The 23,277-nt window shown below is 46.8% G+C and overlaps 1 protein-coding gene across 1 annotated transcript in view; it reads left to right on the forward strand.

Moving 5' to 3' along the window:
• The window catches only part of LOC129713219 (zinc metalloproteinase-disintegrin-like batroxstatin-1), a 55,649-nt gene that overhangs the window by 15,261 nt on the left and 17,111 nt on the right, over nt 1–23,277 (forward strand). The window contains exons 5-14 of the mRNA XM_055662145.1: nt 1,092–1,168; nt 2,165–2,348; nt 4,285–4,347; nt 6,780–6,848; nt 9,821–9,990; nt 11,590–11,671; nt 13,537–13,667; nt 15,186–15,363; nt 17,956–18,045; nt 19,745–19,940. Of these exons, the coding sequence (XP_055518120.1) occupies nt 1,092–1,168; nt 2,165–2,348; nt 4,285–4,347; nt 6,780–6,848; nt 9,821–9,990; nt 11,590–11,671; nt 13,537–13,667; nt 15,186–15,363; nt 17,956–18,045; nt 19,745–19,940 (1,240 nt within the window). The remainder of the gene's footprint in view (nt 1–1,091; nt 1,169–2,164; nt 2,349–4,284; nt 4,348–6,779; nt 6,849–9,820; nt 9,991–11,589; nt 11,672–13,536; nt 13,668–15,185; nt 15,364–17,955; nt 18,046–19,744; nt 19,941–23,277) is intronic.

The raw sequence follows: 23,277 nt of genomic DNA on the forward strand, positions 1-23,277 counted from the left end.
TAGAACGTACAAACTCTGTACAGACAGCACAGTAGTCAGGATGGAACCCGGTCTCTGGAATTGGAGACACCAACTCTCCTGCTGCTTGCAAAAGCTTTAGAGATGCAGCGTGGAAACAGGCCCTTCGGCCCACCGAGTCCTTGCTGACCAGCGATCACCTGGACACTAGCACGATCCTCTACACTAGGGAAAATGTTACAGTTTACAGAAGCGATTTAACATGCAAATCTGTATGTCCTTAGAGTGGAGAGGGAAGCTGGAGCACCCGGAGAAAACCCACGCGGTAATGGGGAGAAGGTTGAAACTTAATACACACAGTACCCGTGGTCAGGATCGAACCCGGATCTCTAGCACTGTAAAGCAGCGACTCTTTGGCTGTGCCGCTCTGTTGCCCTACAATGCCCTATCGGTGCCATCTAGGTCTGAGAACTGGTTGAGATTCTGGTCTCTAACATTAACACCCTCCTGCTGTCAACAAGCTAATGTGTAAACTTACTGTAACTCAGACGGAAGCCATTCGGTCTATTAAGCCCATGCCTGTTCACACTGAGCAATTGTATCAGTCCCATACCCACTTCATATCTCTCCTCTACTCCTGCAACCTATTTGGCTCACAGTCGCATCAACTCCATCCCCCCCCCCCCCCCCTTGATTCTGCACACTCACCTATGATAAATACCCTCACGTCTTTGGGATGTGGGAGGAAATCGGAGCCTCTGGAGAAAACCCATGCGGTCACAGGGAGGACGTACAAACTCCACACTGACAGCACCTTATAGAGCCTCAGCATCACCTCCCTGTTTTTATATTCCATCCCTCTTGAGATAAATGTTAGCATTGCATTTGCCTTCTTTGCTACTGATTCGACTTGCAGATGAAATTTTTAGGAATCCTGCACCAGCACGCCCAAGTCCTTTTGCACTTCCAATTTGTGGATTCTCTCCCCATGTAGAAAATAGTCTACACCTTTACTCCTACTACCTAAAATGAATAGGTTAATGTTGAGCACCTCTTCATTGACCTGTTTTAAATGTAAGTTTCTGGGAACTTGATTGTTGACAAACCCAATGCCTATTTTCTGCCACATTTAGGATCACTGCTATTACCATGGTTACATAAAGGGTGAAGAAGATTCCTCGGCCAGCTTCAGCACCTGTGATGGGCTCAGGTAAGGTCAGGACACCTGCAAAACCTCCCAGCCTGGGGCTCTACATGAACAAAGAAGCCATTCAGATAGTCATCGCGATATACAGACCTTTCATCCCACTGAGTCCATGTTCACCTTCAACCATCTATTTGCCCTGATTCTTTTTTTTAATCCTTTTCACTTTTGTACTAATTCCTCCAAGATTTTATGGTGGTATATATGATCACGAGGGGAATAGATAGGGTAAAGGCACAGAGTCTTTTACCCAGAATAGGGGAATCAAGAAACCTGGGGACACAGGTCTATGGTGAGAGAGGAAAGATTTAATAGGAATCTGAGGGGCAACCTTTTCACACAGACACACAGTGGTGGGTATATGGAATGAGCTGCCCTGGGAGGCAATTGAGGTGGTACTATAACTACATTTTAAAGACATATAGACAAGGTATATGGATAGGAATGATTTAGAGGGATAAGGGCCAAATGCAAGTGCAGATAGAGCATTTTGGTCAGCTTGGGAAAGTTGGGCTGAAGAAACAGGCCATTCGGCCCAAATTGCCCATGCTGACCAAGATGCCCCATTAGTTCCACCTGCCTGTGTTTGGTTCATATCCCTCTAAACCTTTCCTATCCATGTATCTGTCCAAATGTCTTTTTAGCATTGTAGGACTCGATAATTCATTGATTTTGACTATGCACACACTATATTGGCTAATTAACCTTCCAGTCCACACATCTTTGGGATATGGGAGAAGATTGGAGCCCCTGGAGGAGCACCGCGCGTGCACGTGCAAACTCCACACAGACTGCACCCGAGGTCGGGATTGAACCGTTGGTGCCGTGAGGCTGCAACACGACCAGCTGTAACAAATGGTTTGCAACGAGTGGCGCTAAATGAATTAGCCTCGTTGGATTGGACTAGCTGGCGCTGGCTTCGACATTCTTGTCCATACTTACAATTCTGACCATAGTCGGAGAGTCTGATATTATCTTTGGATCTTTGCCTTTCTTTTCAAGTGGTTACATCCGCACCAAGGGCCAACGCTATCTGATGGAACCCCTGAAAGAATCAGCCAGTGATGAGCATGCACTCTACAAATATGAAGAGCTCACCATGCCTCAGAGCATGTGTGGCGTGGTCAACACTTCATGGGATAACCTGGAGCCAAGAGTGGAAGAGACATTTGGCTCTGCAAGTGAGGTACCTCGAACCATAGAGTCACAGGATCACAGAAACAGGCCCGTTGACTCATTTCATTCATGGAGGCCAGATCTCAGCTCATCCTATTTCCCAGTGCTTGGTCCCATCTACACTAGTCCCACCTGCCCGTGTTTGGCCCTTAGTCCTCTAAACATTTCCCATCCATGTACGCCCAAATGTATTATGTAACATCCAAATGGCGTTATGCAGGCTCGAAGGGCCGAATGGCCCACTCCTGCACCTATTCTCTATGTTTCTATGTTTCTATGTTATAGTATCTGTCTCAACTACCTCCTCTGGCATCTCATTCCATATACCCACCAACCTCTGTGTGAAAAGGTTGCCCTATCCATGTACATGTCCAAATGTCCTTTAAATGTTTTTATCGTACCTCCCTCAACTATTTCCTCTGGCAGCTCATTCCACATACACATCAAACTCCGTGATAAAGTAACACCTTAGGTTCCTGTTAAATCTTTTCCCTCGCACCTTAAACCCATGTCCTCGGGATCTTGATTCCCCTACCCTGGGTAAAAGATTATATGCATCTACCCTATATATTCCCCTCATGAGCCAATACACCCCTCATCTAGGAATAGAGTCCTAGCCGGCTATCCTCTCCCGATAGCTCAGGCGCCCGAGTCCTGGCAACATCCGTGTAAACCATCCTTGTGAAGCGTGCAATGCTTGTGAAACATTGGGGTAAATTTCTTATTTGGTTACACACTGTTTTTGTAACAATGAGAACAATAACACGTGTGCGCAGCAGCAGAGTTGCTGCCCTACAGCGCATGCAGTGTCAGAGACCCGGGATCATTCCGACTACGGGTGCTGTCTGTACGGAGTTTATACGCTCCCCCCGTGACCTGCGCGGGTTTTCTCCAAGATCTTCGGTTTCCTCCCACACTCCGAAGACGTCCAGGCTTGTAGATTAATTGGCTTGGTATGAATGTAAATCTTCTTCTTATCGAGTTCACATAGCAGATTATCAATTGTTCAGCCACACTTCTCAGCATCTGCATATGGCGTCTTGCGTTTAGAAACATAGAAACATAGAAATTAGGTGCAGGAGTAGGCCATTCGGCCCTTCGAGCCTGCACCGCCATTCAATATGATCATGGCTGATCATCCAACTCAGTATCCCGTACCTGCCTTCTCTCCATACCCCCTGATCCCCTTAGCCACAAGGGCCACATCTAACTCCCTCTTAAATATAGCCAATGAAGTGGCCTCAACTACCCTCTGTGGCAGAGAGTTCCAGAGATTCACCACTCTCTGCGTGAAAAAAGTTCTTCTCATCTCGGTTTTAAAGGATTTCCCCTTTATCCTTAAGCTGTGACCCCTTGTCCTGGACTTCCCTAACATCGGGAACAATCTTCCTGCATCTAGCCTGTCCAACCCCTTAAGAATTTTGCAAGTTTCTATAAGATCCCCTCTCAATCTTCTAAATTCTAGAGAGTATAAACCAAGTCTATCCAGTCTTTCTTCATAAGACAGTCCTGACATCCCAGGAATCAATCTGGTGAACCGTCTCTGCACTCCCTCTATGGCAATAATGTCCTTCCTCAGATTTGGAGACCAAAACTGTACGCAATACTCCAGGTGTGGTCTCACCAAGACCCTGTACAACTGCAGTAGAACCTCTCTGCTCCTATACTCAAATCCTTTTGCAATGAAAGCTAACATACCATTCGCTTCTTGTGCTTCTTGTGAGTGTTGGTGGAAACAGGGCCGAGACGTGAACGCTCTTTCCTTCACCACGTAAATGTAAACCATCCCTAGTCTGTGTAGGGTGGTGTTAATGTGCAGGGTCGCTGGTCGGTGTGTACACGGTGGGCCGACGGGCCTGTTTCTGTGCTGTATCTCTAAACTAGACCAAACTAACTAATCAGAATTGCTGGGGTCATGTTGCATTGACTATACCTTTCCATTGCAGAGGAGTGACTTCCTGAAGGCAAAGAAATACATTGAAATGTTCGTGGTAACAGATACCGCAGAGGTGAGTGAGGCTTCCGCTGAATTGGGTTGGCAAAGGTTTCGGTGCCTCTGGTGATGGTGATTTATTGCCACTGGTTTATAATTCTCACCTGTACCAAGATACAGTGAGAAACTTTGTATTGGCTGCTAAGGGAAATCATACCACGCCATGTGTACATCAGGAGGTGTAACAAAAAGTAAAGAAACTGAATGCAGAATACGTGTAAGTGCAGATTTTAAAAAGCGCATGGCCACAATGAGGTAGATTGGAAGATCGTGAAATTAATCACTAGCTCACAGGAGGTCCATTCAAATGTCTGATTCAAGTGGTGAAATACATTTTTCTCGTGTCTCTTTCCCGACCCAGTGTGGTTTGCGTTGTATGTTGGCCAGGTAGATCCAGCTGAGTTCCATTGTGCCATTGGTAATTCCACAGTGACACCTCCGGGGAATGCGGGCAATCATACATGTACATACTGAGGCGCCCCACTTGTTGTCTATTAACCGGTGGCACAGAGGTAGAGTTGCTGCCTTACAGCGCTTGCAGCACCAGAGACCCGGGTTCGATCCTGACTACGGGTGCTGTCTGTATGGAGTTTGTATGTGACCTGCGTGGGTTTTCTCCGAGATCTTTGGTTTCCTCCCACACTCCAAAGGCATACAGGTTTGTAGGTTAATTGGCTTGGTATGAATGTAAATTGTCCCAAGTCCCAAGGGGTCACAGCTTAAGGATAAGTGGGAAATCCTTTAAAACCGAGATGAGGAGAACTTTTTTCACACAGAGAGTGGTGAATCTCTGGAACTCTCTGCCGCTGAGGGTAGTAGAGGCCACAGTTCATTGGCTATAATTAAGAGGGAGTTAGATGTGGCCCTTGTGGCTAAAGGGATCAGGGGGGGTATGGAGAGAAGGCAGGTACGGGATACTGAGTTGGATGATCAGCCATGATCATATTGAATGGCGGTGCAGGCTCGAGGGCCGAATGGCCTACTCCTGCACCTAATTTCTATGTTTCTATATTTCTATGTTTATAAGTATATTTAGGCTAGTATTAATGTGCGGGGATCATTGGGCAGTGCGGGCTCGGTGGGCCGAAGGGCTTGTTTCCGTGCTGTACCTCTAAACTAAACTAAACTAAACCATCTCAATGTTTACTACCAAACCCAAACATTCATCTTTCATTCCCTTCACAAAGCTGTGATGCGGAATGATACCATATGATGCCAACGTTATTTATCTGCCAACAGTCATGAAAAAAATACATGAAACATGAAATTGAAATAACGAGCGGAAAGGCTTTGGGGATGTGCAAAGATTAGGGAGGGGTGGGAAGAATCAGGCAGTCAGTCTCTGTCTACCCCACGACAGAAGGGGGAAGAGTTGTAAAGCTTGATAGCCACAGGGAAGAAGGATTTCCTGTGGCGTTCTTGGTGGAACCAGTCTGTTGCTGAAGGTGCTCCTCAGGTTGACCAGTGTGTCACGGAGGGGGTGAGCTGTATTGTCCAGGATGCTCCGCAGTTTGAGGAGCATCCTCCCCTCCAAGACCAACCTCCCATGAATCCAACTCCAACTCCAACTCCAACGACGGAGCCAGCCAGCCTGATGAGAAAGACACAAGATGCTGGAGTAACTCAGCGGGACTTCCCGCAATGTAATGGTGTGGGCTGGAGGATGATTCAAGACTGTGGCTTGCTAGGTTCTAGGAAGAGCGTCATGAGATGGCTAATAGCGCTCTGTGAAACAGGACAGAGGCAGAGTCAATTTCATGTAGCTTGTGTAAGAGGGAGGAGAAGACTTCCTCATCACTGCCCACACACAGGAAGAACTGTACGATGTTTTATATAGAGTCATAGAGTCATACAGTGTGGAAACAGTACCTTCAGCCCAACTTGCCCACACCGGCCAACATGTCCCATCTACACTGGTCCCACCTGCCTGCGTTTGGCCCATATCCCTCCAAACCTATCCATGTACCTGTCTAAGAAGGAACTGCGGATGCTGGAAAATCGAAGGTAGACAAAAGTGCTGGAGAAACTCAGCGGGTGCAGCAGCATCTATGGAGCGAAGGAAATAGGCAACGTTTCGTGCCGAAACGTTGCCTATTTCCTTCGCTCCATAGATGCTGCTGCACCCGCTGAGTTTCTCCAGCACTTTTGTCTACCATGTACCTGTCTAAATGTTTCTCAAACGTTGTGATCGCACTGGCCTCGACTTCCTCCTCCGGCAGTTCGTTCCAAACACCCACCACCGTATGTGCGGAAAAGTTACCCCTTAGGTTCTCGAATCCCCTACTCTGAGCAAGCGAATCTGTGCATCTACCCATCTACCCCGATCCATGTACACCTCTATTACATCACCCATCATCCTCCCGCGCTCCAAGGATCAGTTCCCTATAAAGCTACCAGGTCGTCTTGATGGAATCAGGTCTAATGGCTCCTCCTCTTCTTGCCTCTCAGTTCCGACGCTTCGGGTCAGTGGAAGCGGTGCGGAGCAGGGTGTTTGAAGCTGTCAATCACATCAACCTGGTGAGTAACTCTAAAATCTTGACCTCCTGTTGCAGTGTGTCTACAGTCTAATTGGACCAGGACCCTTCCCATTGCAGAGGGCTCTCTCGCTGTTATAAATCATGTTGCTTACTCTTCCCTGACTGATATCCAGCTCACAGTTCTCTTTGTGTATGAGTCTCAAGAAGTGTCTCGACCCGAAACGTCACCCATTCCTTCTCTCTGCATGTCATATAACCATATAACAATTACAGCACGGAAACAGGCCATCTCGGCCCTACAAGTCCGTGCCGAACAAATTTTTTTCCCCTTAGTCCCACCTGCCTGCACTCATACCATAACCCTCCATTCCCTTCTCATCCATATGCCTATCCAATTTATTTTTAAATGATACCAATGAACCTGCCTCCACCACTTCCACTGGGAGCTCATTCCACACCGCTACCACTCTCTGCGTAAAGAAGTTCCCCCTAATATTACCCCTAAACTTCTGTCCCTTAATTCTGAAGTCATGTCCTCTTGTTTGAATCTTCCCTATTCTCAAAGGGAAAAGCTTGTCCACATCAACTCTGTCTATCCCTCTCATCATTTTAAAGACCTCTATCAGGTCCCCCCTTAACCTTCTGTGCTCCAGAGAATAAAGACCTAACTTATTCAACCTATCTTCAACCTATGTCCCGCTGAGTTACTCCAGCATTTTGTGTCTCTCATGCTTCTCTTTGCTATGTTCTTGCATCCTTATCCAAAAACCATCACACACAATTGCCACTGCAACCTGGCTCTTTGGCTCATTGTGATCCATTGTCAACTCTGGTCACAGTATGACCTTCAGACCTGTCCCCTAAGCCAGTGATCCCCAACCTGGGGCCATATGGCCCCAAATGAGCCATGGCAAATATTCAGGGGGGGCCACAGAAAACATTGGGGATTCAGGGGACCACAGGTTCAATGATGGGGGCCACAGAGCTACCTCCTAAATTTCAGTTCTAATAAATTTTAATCTATGTCGTTGAAATATTTTTGATGTTTGTGGAATAGAGTAAAAGAGAATATATACGTGCAATGAATAGACACTGATATTTTTATGGAAGGTATTATAATATTGAAGTACTTTTTTCCGCTAATAATGTCAGGGGGGGTGGGGGGGGGGGGGGCACAGAAATATTAAAATATTCCAAGGGGGCCATGAACTAAAAAAAGGTTGGGAACCACTGCCCTAAGCTATTACCCCAGTGGTTACGGGAAGAAGGCAGGAGAATGGGGTTGAGAGGCAAAAATGATCAGCCATGATCGAAGGGCAGAGTAGACTCAATGGGCCAAATGGCCTAATTCTGCTCCGATGTGTTGTGGTCTTGTGGTCGTCTGTACCGCCTGCCCAATGGTAGCAGTGAGAAGAGGGTATGGACTGGACTGTAGGGATGATAGAAGCCACCAGTTGAGACAGGAACTCGTGAGGATGCTTCCGATGGTGGGGAAGGCTGTGCCTGTGATGAACCAGGCTGAGTGGCAACGTTTTTTTTTCACAATGCCACAAGATTTCACAAACCTGGTTAGAGGTTAACCCCACTACTTTCGATTTGGTTCTTTGAAATATTTTACCCTCCTGGAAGAAAATATCGTTTAACATCTCAACCCTGAAAGATAGATGTCGGCCCTGACTGTGCCGTCTCCCTCTCAGCATCACACTGGGACGGGGAATAGTTGGTTGTGTGTCTCAGCCCTCTGGAATGAACATAGACCATAGAACAGCACAGTGTGTAGGAAGGAACTGCAGATGCTGGTTTAAATCGAAGGTAGACACAAAACGCTGGAGTAACTCAGCGGGACAGGCAGCATCTCGGGAGAGAAGGAATAAAGATGCTGCCTGTCCTGCTGAGTTACTCCGACATTTTGTGTCTATCTTCGATGGAGCAGTACAACAGAGGAAAAGGCTCTCCAGCCCACAATGTCTGATGCCAAATTAATCTCCTCTGCCTGAATGTAATCCTTTATCCCTCCTATCCCTGCATATCCATATACTTATCTAAAAGACACTAACTTATTTGGTTCCGCCACTACCCCTTGTAGCAGGTTCCAGGCACCTACAATTCTCATGCAGATAATTTGCCCGACACTTCACCTTTAAACGTTCACCCTCTCACCTTACATCTACTGTATATTTGGTGGAGTGCAGGAGACCCAGGTGGCAGTGCCTAATGAAAACAGGTACGCCCTCTAGGGAACTGTCCGGGGAGACAACGTTCCCAGTCCGAGCTGCAGACACATCGGTGGCTCCAGTCCCAGAGATGGGACTCGACCGGCGAGACTTACGTCGGGCAGAGCCCTAGTGATGGGTGATTCCATTGTCCGAGGAGCGGACAGGAGATTCTGTGGCGGCAGACAAGATGGGAGGATGGTCTGTTGCCTCCCTGGTGCCAGTGTTCAGGATGTCCTACTCCTGCACCTAGTGTCTATTGTCTATATGCTCTCTAGTCATGACATTTCCACCATGGGAGAGAGGTTCTATCTACCCTCTCTATGCCTATCATAATTGATTGACCGATGGTTTGATCAATCGATCGATTCATTGATCGGTGTGGATTGATCGCTCGATGGATCAATCGATGGATCGATCAGTCAGTCGGTCGGTGGGTGCTGGATATACTTGTGATGTACTTCTATCAAATATCCCCTCCGAACAGAGTGAAACATGAATCCATAACGTTATCCCAGAGGTGAAAGTGCAGTCCGCAGTGGTCCACAAAGACACGTCGTTCTTTTCCTGACATTTACCAAAATACATGAAACTGTCATCAATTGAAATAGAAAATGGCCATTTGGCCCCTCGTGCGTGTTTGCCCTTCAATCAGATCCACAGCGGACCAAGGTGCCACTCTCCAGTGCCAACCACATTGGCTGTGATTAGCCTAATGTCAAATCTCCTTTGAAGGAGTTTACAGTGCCCTAAGAGGTCGTAATCGATATTCCCAACACTTACTTCTTGCTTTCCGCAGCTGTACAGGCCGTTGAGAACACATGTGGCCCTGGTTGGTCTGGAGATCTGGTCCAGGCAAGATAAAATAGATGTTCTACGAGATTCCGACCAGACTCTGAAAAACGTCTTGTCCTGGCGCAACCAGCAACTTCGACCAAAGCACGCTCATGACAACATCCAATTCATCACGTAAGTGTTGGTGGAAACAGGGCAGTGGCTTCCTTGCAATTCGTTCATTTAGTTTAGTTTAGTTTAGTTTAGAGATACAGAGTGGACACAGGCCCTTGATCCACCGAGTCCGCGCCGAACAATGATCACCCTATACACAAGCACTATTCTACACACTAGGCTGCAATGTTACAAACATTTTGAGATTTTAAAATTCAAGTCTGCAATTTATCTCATCAGATAAAGCACAAAAATAAGTTTAATTTGCACCTAATTCACTTTCATATCTTCAGTATTAAAAAAGTTATGGCCATTTTCATACTCGGAAATTAGATTCTTGTTCCCTATTGATTTTCCATTGACTTAACACAAAAGCTGTGATCGAGGGCAGTGAAATGGCCATAACTTTCTTAAAAATTAAGAGAACTGAAAGACATTTTCAGTTATTATAGATTGAAGCATTCTGAAACAAATATGAAACAATCCTACTTGGATGACCTGAAATTAAAGCATATAATTAGTTAGTTACCCAATTGTAGTTAATTCCAAACTTCAATTACTAGATCTAAACATCTATCCATTTCTTTAAAAGATTAACATTTTTAAATAGCCTAAGTGTCCAAATAACATTCACAAAGAATTCACAATAAAACATGATTTTTAAATCTCATTTACATTAATTTATAGGCCAAATGGAAGGAATTTAGTGTTCAATTGCTGTAAATTAATGGCCATTTAAATCAGCTTTCGAGTGGGATCCTGTGGAACTACGTGGAACGCGCAGGTTTAGAACGTTCCCATTGCGGTGAATTTGTACCCTAAATGCCCAGAAAAATAATGCGGGATTTTAATGGGGCTACTCGCAACATAAAACTTTGTATAAAGGGATCTTAAGAGGCCCTTTTTAATGTAAAAATAAACAACCTACCTTCCGTTGTCCCCTGTGTGAGATCCGTCCCGTTGTTGGCGGTCGCGGGTTTAGAGGTTAATTTTTAACCTACTATAACAATTAAATTAACCATTTAAATTAAAAAATAGCTCCAGCGAAAGAATCTCCCAGCGATTTTTCGTCAGCAACTAAGTAGGCTGAACAAGCTCGATTTGAATAGCCTAGGGAAAATCGCGTTTTAAACCCGCCCCCCTCTCAACGGCGCCAAAATCACGCACACGGGCTTGGACAGATCTGCAGTGACGCTTAAGGTAGGTTTTGCAACATACCTACAATAGGACAATTTAAAGATTTACCAAAGCCAACTCATGTCCATGTTTCTCGCCTGAAGACACCCCTGGAATTTCACAAAGACAACAGGGATGTTAGACCTGTGATGGATAAGGTAGTCACATGGACAAAAGGAGTGAATGACAGAATGATGCTTGATTGTCAATTGAGATAAGTCATAGTGATAGTCTTCATTTTGCATGACCAAGGTATGCAAAGAGTCACCACATAAAGGGTCCGTCGAAGTTGCAAAGTAACCCACACAGTACTCCTTTTGTTCTACCCCCTCCCCTCGAACCCACCCCCCCCCCCCCCCACCCCCCCCCCCCACCACCCTACCCCCCCCCCCACGCCGGGTCCTTCTTTGTAACTAAGCGCATAATGTCGTCTCCTATTTCCAGTTACGTGGATTTCAATGGAGACACCATTGGCTTGGCTCAAGTGTCTGCCATGTGTACAGGGGGCTCTGGAGCGATTAATCAGGTACGCTTCACACTCACAGAGCGGGCTTGATGCGATGAGTTGCCTGAACCAATTTGCACGGTTGTTCCCAATTAATAGACTTGAGGCTTTAAGCCTTTAGCACACACAGCTTTTCAATGCATCTTGGTACATAGTAACGTAGAAAATAGGTGCAGGAGTAGGCCATTCAGCCCTTTGACCATTCAATATGATCATCCAAAATGAGTACCCCATTCCAGCTTTTTCCCCCATATCTCTTGATTCCCTCAGCCTTCAGAGCTACATCTAACTCTCTCTTGAAAATATCTAGTGAATTTGCCTTCACTGCTTTCTGCGGTAAAGAATTCCACACATTCACAACTCTCTGGGTAAAAAAGTTTTTCCTCGTCTCAGTCCTAAATGGCCGTACCCTTATTCTTCAACTGTGACTCCCCCAACATCGGGAACATTTTTCCTGCATCTACCCTGTCCAATCCTCCAAGAATTGTACATGTTTCCATAAGATATCCTCTCATCCTTCTAAATTCTAGCGAATACAAGCCCAGTCGATCCATTCTTTCATCATACGTCAGTCCTGCCATCCCAGGAATTAACCTGGTGAACCTACGCTGCACTCCCTCAATAGCAATAATGTCCTTCCTCAAATTAGGGGACCAAAATTGCACACAATACTCCAGGTGTGGTCTCACCATTACCCTCTACAACTGCAGAAGGACCTCCTTGCTCCTAAACTCAAATCCTCTCGCAATGAAGGCCAATTAGCTTTCTTCACCGCCTGCTGTACCTGCATGCTTACTTTCAGCGACTGATGTACAAGCACACCCAGGTCTCGTTGCACGTCCCCTTCTCCTAATCTGACACCATTCAGATAATAACCCGCCTTCCTGTTCTTGCCACCAAAGTGGATAACCTCACATTTATCCACATTATACTGTACGAGTGACAAGAATAAACAAAACAACCAAACTAAGCTTTAGACTTTAGAGATACAGCGCAGAAACAGGCCCTTCGGCCCACCGAGTCCGCGCCGACCAGCAATCACCCCGTACACTAGCACTACCTACATAGTGGGAACAATTTTCAATTTTTACTCGAGCCAATTAATGGGTTTTTTCCGGGTGCTCCGGTTTCCTCCCACAAATCAAAGACATGCGGGTTTGTAGCTTAATCGCTTCTCTAAATTGTAAAGTGTCCTGAGTGTGTAGGATATTGCTGGTGTACGGGGGGACCATATAGTAATACAGTGTGGAAACAAGTCTTTTGGCCCAACGTGCCACATGAAGAGCATGTCCCATCTCAGCTAGTCCCACCTGCCTGCTTTTGGCCCATATCTATCTATCTATCTATCTATATATATATAAAACTCAAATCAGTCCGCCTGCAGTACGGATCCCTTCCTGCCTTTCGATTCGTTGACGGCTGCTCCTTCCTCAGCTTCCAACACACTTCAAAACAATGTTGCAAGACAGGAACACTGAACTTTTCACTGCTGCAGCAGGCAGGGATTTTTTTTTAAAGAGGCAGGGCAGTGCTGGAATCTTACTTTTGAGAACGGCTTCAGTTCCATTGGAGGAGACGGGTGCATGGTGGAATATTGGGTTGGGGGATCACACCATTGGGGGAGCAGACCCAACGGGTTTGCACTTGGTCTAGTCTCTCTCTCTAAAACCTGCCCTATCCATGTATCTGTCTAAATGTTTCTGAAACATTGCGAGTGTAGGATTGAACAAGTGATTATTGAACTGGTCGGCGTGGATTCGGTGGGCAAACGGCCTGCTTCTTCGCCGTATCTCTAATTACTCAATTACTCTTGGCAATAGAGGTTCTGGGTTTGGGAAATGCTCTCGGGTCGGTCACGGGTGGATAAGTCTGACGTCTTTTCTAAGGATCATACGTCCAATGTTCATGGAGTTGCCTCGACCATGGCTCATGAGATGGGACACAACTTGGGCATGAATCACGACAATAACGCTTGCTTGTGCAAATCCGCATCATGCATCATGTCTCCGGTCTTAAGGTAAGTGAGATGTAATCCCCCGCACCCTGGAAAAACACGGCTCATCTGTGGCTACAATTCTTCTTCTTCTTCTCGCGTATAGCGTGCACAGCCTAAAGTTGTAGGATTAGAAGCTGGGATGTAATGTTAAAATTGTACAAGGCATTGGTGAGACCAAATCTGGAGTATGGTGTACAATTTTGGTCGCCCAATTATAGGAAGGATGTCAACAAAATAGAGAGAGTACAGAGGAGATTTACTAGAATGTTGCCTGGGTTTCAACAACTAAGTTACAGAGATAGGTTGAATAAGTTAGGTCTTTATTCTCTGGAGCGCAGAAGGTTAAGGGGGGACCTGATAGAGGTCTTTAAAATGATGAGAGGGATAGACAGAGTTGATGTGGACAAGCTTTTCCCTTTGAGAATAGGGAAGATTCAAACAAGAGGACATGACTTCAGAATTAAGGGACAGAAGTTTAGGGGTAATATGAGGGGGAACTTCTTTACGCAGAGAGTGGTGGCGGTGTGGAATGAGCTCCCAGTGGAAGTGGTGGAGGCAGGTTCATTGGTATCATTTAAAAATAAATTGGATGGGCATATGGATGAGAAGGGAATGGAGGGTTATGGTATGAGTGCAGGCAGGTGGGACTAAGGGGAAAAAAAATTTGTTCGGCACGGACTTGTAGGGCCGAGATGGCCTGTTTCCGTGCTGTAATTGTTATATGGTTATATGGTTATATGGTTATATGGTTATATGGTTAACTTGTTCTATTTGATATTACTTGATTGTGCACACCGGGTTGATTGCATTCGTCGAAACAGGGCGGACCACATGAAGGTTGCAATAACCCACCCCTGGCTACAATTCAAAGGGCTGGAAAGCCATTGCCTGGACTCTATAACCAGGGTAACTCTACCATCAACCCTTCATGGATGAGAACCAAGAGGTTGATGGAATCAATGGGCTATTACACTGAAGATAGGCGCAGAAAGCTGGAGTAACTCAGCGAGGCAGGCAGCATCTCTGGAGAGAAGGAATGGGTGACGTTTCATGATGAGTCCCTTCCTTAGACTCTCTGAGAGTTTTTGTGAATGAGGGAGAGCTAGAACTACGTTCATAAGTTATAGGAGAAGAATTATGCCATTCAGCTCATCAAGTCTACTCCATCATTCAATCATGGCTTTCCCTCTGAACCCCATTTTCCTGCCTCCACACCATTACCCCTAACACCCATGCAAATCAATATGAAGGCCTTTAGTGCTTATAACATGTTCTGTAACATTTTCTTTGCTTAAAACACATGGATATTAGCAAGTAGATGTTTGTGTTACATAATTACTTTCATATGAAGAAAGACTGGATAGACTTGGCTTGTATTCGCTAGAATTTAGAGGATTGAGGGTGGATCTAAGAGAAACTTACAAAGTTCTTAAGGGGTGGGACAGGCTACTTTCTAGTCATTTTACAGGAGCCCACTTTCTGCACCAAAGGACTCTGCGAGTCCATGTAAATGTCATTTCTTCTATTCTTTCTCGATAGCGCTTCCTTGCCGACAGAGTTCAGTTCGTGCAGTCACCAGAACTTCCAGAGCTTCACCTTGTCACACACGGCGTCGTGCATGCGTGACGTTCCCAGCCTGGAAGAGATTGTGGCGGCACCCATCTGCGGGAACCACTTTGTAGAGAAGGGGGAAGACTGTGACTGTGGAACTGCCAAGGTAAGGACCAAAGATCTTGCTCTAGTATCCATGATATGGACGTAAATGTATACAGCGTGCAGGAATAGCTCAGCGGGTCAGGCAGCATCTCTGGAGAAATGGGATGGGTAACGTTTTGGGTTGATGCGCACCCTCCTTCAGGTTCGTTTCCTCCCATATCCGAAAAGCCAAGAGGGTTAATGAGATGTAGAAACAAAGAACTCCAAATGCTGCATTATACCAAAGTGCAAGAGAAAATCAGCGGGTCAGGCAGCATCTCTGGAGAAAAAGGATGGGTGATGTTTCAGGTCAGGACCCTTCTTCAGACGTCTTCAGACAGACTGAAGAAGAATCCCTGACGTCTTCCTGACCCAAAACGTCACCCATCCCTTTTTCTCCAGAGATGCTGCCTGACCCGCTGAGTTACTCCAGCACTTTATGTCGATCTTCGGTGTGAACCAGCAACAGCAATTCCCTTCCAGACACTGCAGGTGCTCGAATCTTGAGTAAAGCACAAAGTGCTGGAGTAAGTAGCACATGTGGAGAACAAGATTAGATGCTGTTTCGGGTCCCTGTCCTCCAGCGATGCTACCGGACTCACTGATTTCCTCCAGCACGTTCTGGCTTACAAACACATTTTTCTCGCCATTGTGCAGCTCTGCGATGCCTTAGCAAATGATCAGTGTGTTTCAATGAGACCATCGCTTGTTCTCACCCCTTGTTTGATCGTGCAGCATTTGTAACTCCCAGTCCAGAGGTTGGGCAGCCAGGTAGCGTAGAGCAGATCCACAGGGTAAGAGTCAGAGGGAGAATTAATACAGGTAGGGTGATGCAAGATGCAAGTAGGTGATGCAAGGAGACGCAAGGAGACGCAGTGGGTGGGAAGCTAAGCTCAGAACTTACCGCTCCGTCTCCTTAAGGGCCTGTCCCACTTGGGCGTCATTTGCGCAACATGCAGATGGCACGTGAAGATTTTGTACATCCCAAAATCCTGGGGTGCCGGGCGTGACCGCCCATCACTGCCTATGTATGTGCGCGAATGATGTCACGTAAATGTCGCCCAGGTGGGACAGGCCCTTTACCTGTCCCTGCATCCCCTGACTACCTGTATTACCTCTCCCTCTGTCTCAATGTATCTCCTTCCCTGTGCCCAAAGACACAGGCAGACAGGCTTCCCTTCCAGCATTATAAAGGTGGCATGGATGGCACAAGCGGTAGAGTTGCTGCCTAACAGCGCCAGAGACCCGGGTTCGATCCTGACTACAGGCATTTGGCTGCACGGAGTTTGTATGTTCTCCACATAAACGGCGTGGGTTTTCTCGGGATCGCTGGATTCCTCCCACACTCCAAAGACGTACAGGTTCGGTAGGTTAATTGGCTTGGTATAAATGTAAACTTTCTCTGGTGTGGGTAGGATGGTGTTAGTGTACCGGCACGGACTGGCTGGGCCCGCTCCGCGCTGTATCTGTTAACTGGAAAAAAAAGGCCATTCAGTCCATACTAGTTCACAAAGAGCTACCTGGGCTAATACCAGCTTCGACAGTGCAGGTCGCAACTCTTCGAGGTCATTTACGCCTGCTGTATAAATGTGGTGCAGATTCAGACCTGCACCACCGATTAACACACGCTAGCTGGGTCAGGCAGTCAGTCAATAGGTAACAGGTGCAGGAGTAGGCCATTCGGCCCTTCGATCCCGCACGAGTCATCAGATGTACGTTTTCGAAGGTACACAAAAATACTGGAGAAACATCAGCGGGTGCAGCAGCATCTATGGAGCGAAGGAGATAGGCGACGTTTCGGGCCGAATCCCTTCTTCAGACATGTGTCAGAGATGTACGCTCTCCCCCCCCCCCCCCCCGATATTCTTTGACGGTGGTGCAGCGGTAGAGTCGCTGCCTCACAGCAAAATGCAGCGCCGGAGATCCGGGTTCGATCCCGACTACGGGTGCTGCCTGTATGGAGTTTGCACGTTCTCCCCGTGATCTGCGTGGGTTTTCTCCGAGATCTTCGGTTTCCTCCCACACTCCAAAGACGTACAGGCTTGTAGGTTAATTGGATTAATTGGCTTGCTAAAAATGTAAAAAATGTCCCAGTTGGCGATTTGCAGAGTGCTGCCCTGCTGACTCAACATTCAGAAGGTCTTGTCATCTACACCTAGGTACAGTGAAATGCTTTGTGTTGTGTATAACCAGGTAATATCATGTGGCAGACCTCACCTAGCTAGTACACAAGTGTCACCACAAAGTTACAATAGTTCACTGTCCTAGCCTCCCTCCTCATCTCCAGGACAGCAGCCCCCCCGGCCCCCCCACCCCCCTCCCCCCCACCTCCCCAGCCAGGCCCACCCTCCTATCTCGGTGTCCCCCAACCAGGAAGCTCTCGACAGCCCCCCTCGCTCTCAGCGGTTGCTCACGGGCCCCTCCTCGCTCTCGGCAACGGGGTCCCGTCAACGCCGGTGGCTCAGGGCCGAGTTCGGAGTCCGCGGTGGGCGAGCCCGGCTTGAGTGCCCCAATTGGCGCTGAGCGTCCCTCGGTGGGCAAGCTTCCCTCTGTCGGCGAGGGTGTGGTGGTGTGGTGGTGGAGGTGGCCCCTCATGGTATCTTGTCACCCACAGGAATGTCAAAATCCTTGTTGTGACCCTCGGACATGCAAACTGAAAGAGGAAGCCCAGTGTGCAGATGGAGAATGCTGCCAGGATTGCAAGGTACCTTCGATCCATCCAGTCCGTTCTATCTTCCTTCATCTGGTGCTACTCTGAGCTTCGTTACCCGTTCACTGCTTCTCCTTACACCTTCCTGCACCCCCTCTCCCTCTGGTCTCTCCCAGTGTATGTGTCTCCTTTCTCCTTCAGTAGAATGCTAATTGTTGGGGAAACTCAGTGGGTTGGCCGACACCCTTGGAGGACATGGATAGGTGACGTTTTGGGTGAGGAAGAAGGGTCCCGGCCTGAAACTCCATCAAACCATGTCCTCCAGATGTGCTGCCCGATCCGCTGAGTAACTTTGAGTTTGAAACGAGATTTCAGAATTTGCAATAAATTGTATCTACTTTCTCTTTTTTGCTCTCAGTTTATTTTGTCCATACCTGTGTGTGTGTACATGTGTTTATGTGTATGTGCGTGTGTGTGTCCACGTGCGTACGTGTGTGTTCATGTGTGTTTATGTGTGTGTGGGTGCCTACGTGTGTGTGTGTGTGTACGGGCATGTGTGTGTGTGTGTGTGTACGGGCATGTGTGTGTGCAAATCCGAGTGTGTACATGAGTGTTCATGTGTGTGTGTGTGTGTGTGCATACGTGCGTGTGTGTGTGTGTGTGTGTGCAAATCCACGCGTGTACGTACGTGTGTGTGTGTTGGTGTATGCCTGTGTGTATAAATGTGCATGTGTGTGTGTAAATGTGTGTGCGTAAGTGTGTGTGTGTAAGTGTGTGTGCATGTGTAAGTGTGTGTGTGCATACGTGCATGTGTGTGTAAATCCGTGCGTGTACTTACTTGTGTGTGTGTTAGTGCATGCCTGTGCGTGTATGCCTGTGTGTGTAAATGTGTGTGCGTAAGTGTGTGTGTGTGTGTGTAAATGTGTGTGTGTAAGTGTGTGTGTGTGTGTAAATGTGTGTGTGTGTAAGTGTGTGTGTGTGTGTGTAAATGTGTGTGTGTAAGTGTGTGTGTGCGTAAGTGCATATTTAGTGTGTGTGTGTGTTTCCCTGCCTTCATTTTGTTTCTCTCTTGCTCCCTCATTGTTCCTGTGTATTATCATAGTCGGAGAGAGCTGCAGCACAGAAGCAGGATCTTCAGCCCAACCTGACTACATCAACCATCCATTTACACCAATCAATCCCAAAGCCATTCTGTACTCCCCACCTTCTCATCTTCTACCCCCTGATTCTACCACTCACACGCACCCTAGGGGCCATTTCCAATTAATTTACCAATCGGCATGCATTATTATGTGGGAAGAAACCAGAGAATCCAGGAAAACCCACACAGTCAAATGGAGAACATGCATACTCCACACAGGCAGCATCCGAGGCTAGGATTGAATCTGTTCACTGGAGCTGTGATCTTTGCGCACGGAACCACTGTGCCATTCAAACCCTTGTCTGTCTGTTTCCCTCCATCTCCCATCCTCCCCACCCTCTCTCTCCCTCTCCCTCCCGTTTGTCCATGCTCTCTCTACATCTTTCTCTCTCTGAGTCTCCATCTCTCCCCCCTCTCCCACTAACTCTCTCCTTGTCAGCCCGCATCTGCCTCTCTCTGTCTCTCATTGACTCATTGTCTCTGCCTGCTTGTGTCTACTTCCCCCCGTCTCTCTCGTTCTTCCCTGTGAACGAGAGGCCTTGCCGCATCCTGCAGAGGTGAGGGTCCCTGTGCAGGAAGAGACTGTGAATCCGCTCTCCCCGCTCTTCGTAGATCAAAGCCGCGGGCGCACTGTGCCGGAGAGTCAGAGACGAGTGCGACCTTTCGGAAAACTGTGACGGCACGTCCAACATATGCCCGAAAGATGCATTCCGCATGAACGGGACCCCTTGTAAGAGAGGGGCGGCTTTCTGTTACAATGGAGGATGCCCCACTCACCAGGAACAGTGTACCTCACTGTGGGGGCCTGGTAAGTCAACCTTCTTCATTAGTGCCGCAAAGATCCTTCAAAACCCTAAAATGTAAACACTGCCAAAGCTCTGTGTAGAAAGGAACCGCAGATGCTGGCTTAAACCGAAGATCGACACAAAGTGCTGGAGTAACTCAGCGGGCCAGGCAGCATATAAAAAGGATGGATCGGGTTGGGAATAATTACACTGGTGTGAAACAGGCCTCTATCTCTCCCTTCTACGGCACGGTGGCGCAGCAGAACACATACAGCGCTTGCAGCCCTAGTCCCATATACCTGCTGCCTCAGACCACGTTAACCCTCCAGTGGGCCAAAGGACCTGTTGGCAAAAACAGGAAATAACTATCCAATTATTTTTGGGAAAGGGGGAGATGCAGCGAGAAAAACATTGAAGGTAGGCATACCAGGCAGCTCCAGTACCACCTTCAATGGAAGCTTTCATTGCCACACAGTATAGGACCACTCTACTGAGTAAAGTCTTGGTGAGACCCACCCTCATATTTACTCCTAAAATCTCAGGTCCCTTATTGCCTCATGTCATGTCACCAGACTTGTCCTTGTCAATCTTCCCTACTCTGACTTGGTTTATACTCTGGAAATTTAGAAGATTGAGAGGGGATCTTATAGAAACTTACAAAATTCTTCGGGTTGGGGCTAGATGCAGGAACACTGTTCCCGATGTTAGGGAGTCCGACTCAATTTCTCAGCTTAAGGATAAAGGGGAATGGTTAAAACCGATGGCGCAGCAGAACTTTTTTCACGCAGGGTGGTGAATCTCTGACTCTCTGCCACAGAGGGTAGCTTGCCAGCATTGGCTATAGAGACCAGGGTGTGGCCCTTGTGGCTAATTATCAGGGGGTATGCTGTCAGGTACACTGAGTGGATGATACATGATCTGGCGGTGCAGGCTCGAAGGGCCGAATGGCCTAAAGGCACCTAATTTCTATGTCTTGTTTCTGTCCTTGCTGTATCTCTAAACTAAACTAAACTAAGGAGGCTATTTGGCCCATTGAGTCTATGATGGTTCTCAGAGCAAGTTTAGTTTCACCATTGTTTGCTCCCTTTCACATGCTCAACAAAAACTGTCTCAATGGTTAAACTCTGGATTTTGTTCTTAATAATGTCCATCTCTCTGCCCCGCATTCCTCCTTGAAGATGCTCATTAAAAATCTGTCTCTGCTCGATAATCAACAGGTAATGTTTCAATGCGTGACGTTGGATAGACTCTGCTTGTAAGACTGGATAGACTCGGCTTGTACTCGCTAGAATCTAGAAGATTGGGGGGGGGGATCTTATAGAAACTTACAAAATTCTTAGGGGGTTGGACAGGCTAGATGCAGGAAGATTATTCCCAATGTTGGGGTAGTCCAGAACAAGGGGACACAGTTTAAGGATAAGAGAGAAGTCTTTTAGGACCGAGATGAGAAAATCATTTTTTACACAAGAGTGGCGAATCTGTGGAATTTTCGGCCACAGAAGGTAGTTGAGGCCAGTTTATTGGCTATATTTAAGAGGGAGTTAGATGTGGCCCTTGTGGCTAAAGGGATCAGGGGGTATGGAGAGAAGACAGGTATGGGATATTGATTTGGATGATCAGCCATGATCATATTGAATGGCGGGGCAGGCTCGAAGGGCCGAATGGCCTACTCCTGCACCTATTTTCTATGTTTCTTTGTTTCTATGTTGGATCGATGGGCAGGATGGAGGTTCTTGAATGTGGGACCACAGGCAATGATGGTTCTTTCACTCAAGATAGATTCACTGTGATGTACTGTTTTTGTCAGTAGCAAAAATCAAAATCTTTGAACCAAATTTAGTTGTTAACAAATTGGTGTCATCAAATGTGGGAAATGTGATGGTGGAGTTCAGATATTCGGATGAATTGTGACCTTAACTATCTGTTCCAATGTTAACCAAATATTGATTCATTGTGTTATGGATGATGAAATAGAAACTGTAAATTAAAAAATGATGTTAAATAGGAAGCAGGAAGTGAAATAACCTAGGGAAGGAAGCGATGATGTGCTAATTTTAAACGAAATGTTCTTAATTTACACACAAATGTTTAATGGATATAATGCTTCACTCAGTTGAAGTGTTAGGCAATAGATGCCGGTTTGCACAAAAGGTTTGCACAAAAGGTCGCAAAGTGCTGGAGTAACTCAGCCAGCATCTCTGGAGAATGTGGCTAGGTGACATTTTTGGTCAGGACCCTTCTTCAGACTGATGCTGATCTTCCGTCTGAAGAAGGGTCCCGACCCAAAACGTCACATAGATACATAGATACGTAGACAATAGGTGCAGGTGTAGGCCATTCGACAGTCCCGCCTTCGGGAATGTTCTGTTGAGATAAAATATTGGTTGAAGCACAATAAATTGAAGACTTTGTGTTTTTCCCCATTCGATTTTGATCATGGCTGCTATCCAGTCAGTGGATTTATCCCCACCGCATCAGGATGGCGACTCTCGGAAGATTATTGGCTGCAATCTTCCCTGAACTGTACACTCAAAAGCTGCCACAGCTTTGAATCACTACCCTCTCCGACTGTCAAAGCTGCCACAGCTCGACACAAAAAAATAGCGCCCAAAATCTTAATGCATTTGTTTTCAGATAAAGTCCAGTGTTAATGTTTAGTGTTTTCTGTCATTGACTCAAAGATAGTCCAAGGTAGACAAAAATGCTGAAGAAACTCAGCGGCTGAGGCAGCATCTATGGAGCGAAGGAAATGGGTGATGTTTCGGGTCGAGACCCTTCAGACTGGAGTTTCTCCAGCATTTTTGTCTACCTTCGATTTTTCCAGCATCTGCAGTTCTTTCTTATAAATAGTCCAAGGGTCTCCAATGAGGTAGATGGTCGGTAAGGATTGCTCTCTAGTTGGTGGCAGGATGGTTCAGTTGCCTGATAACAGCAGGGAAGAAACTGACCCTGAATCTGGAGGTGTGCGTTTTCACACTTCTGTACCTCTTGCTTAGTGGGAGAGGGGGGTAGAGGGAGTGATTATGAGTTTCTGGTTAACTGGATTAGTTGAGTATCGCATAGCTTGGTACAGTGTATAAATCCAGGAGGACTGTCTTATGAAGAAAGACTGGATAGACTTGGTTTATACTCTCTAGAATTTAGGAGATTGAGAGGGGATCTTATAGAAACTTACAAAATTCTTAAGGGGTTGGACAGGCTAGATGCAGGAAGATTGTTCCCGATGTTGGGGAAGTCCAGGACAAGGGGTCACAGCTTAAGGATAAGGGGGAAATCCTTTAAAACCGAGATGAGGAGAACTTTTTTCACACAGAGAGTGGTGAATCTCTGGAACTCTCTGCCACAGAGGGTAGTTGAGGC

This window comes from Leucoraja erinacea, chromosome 35 (genome assembly GCF_028641065.1).
Source record: "Leucoraja erinacea ecotype New England chromosome 35, Leri_hhj_1, whole genome shotgun sequence".
In the NCBI taxonomy this organism is placed as follows: domain Eukaryota; kingdom Metazoa; phylum Chordata; class Chondrichthyes; order Rajiformes; family Rajidae; genus Leucoraja; species Leucoraja erinaceus.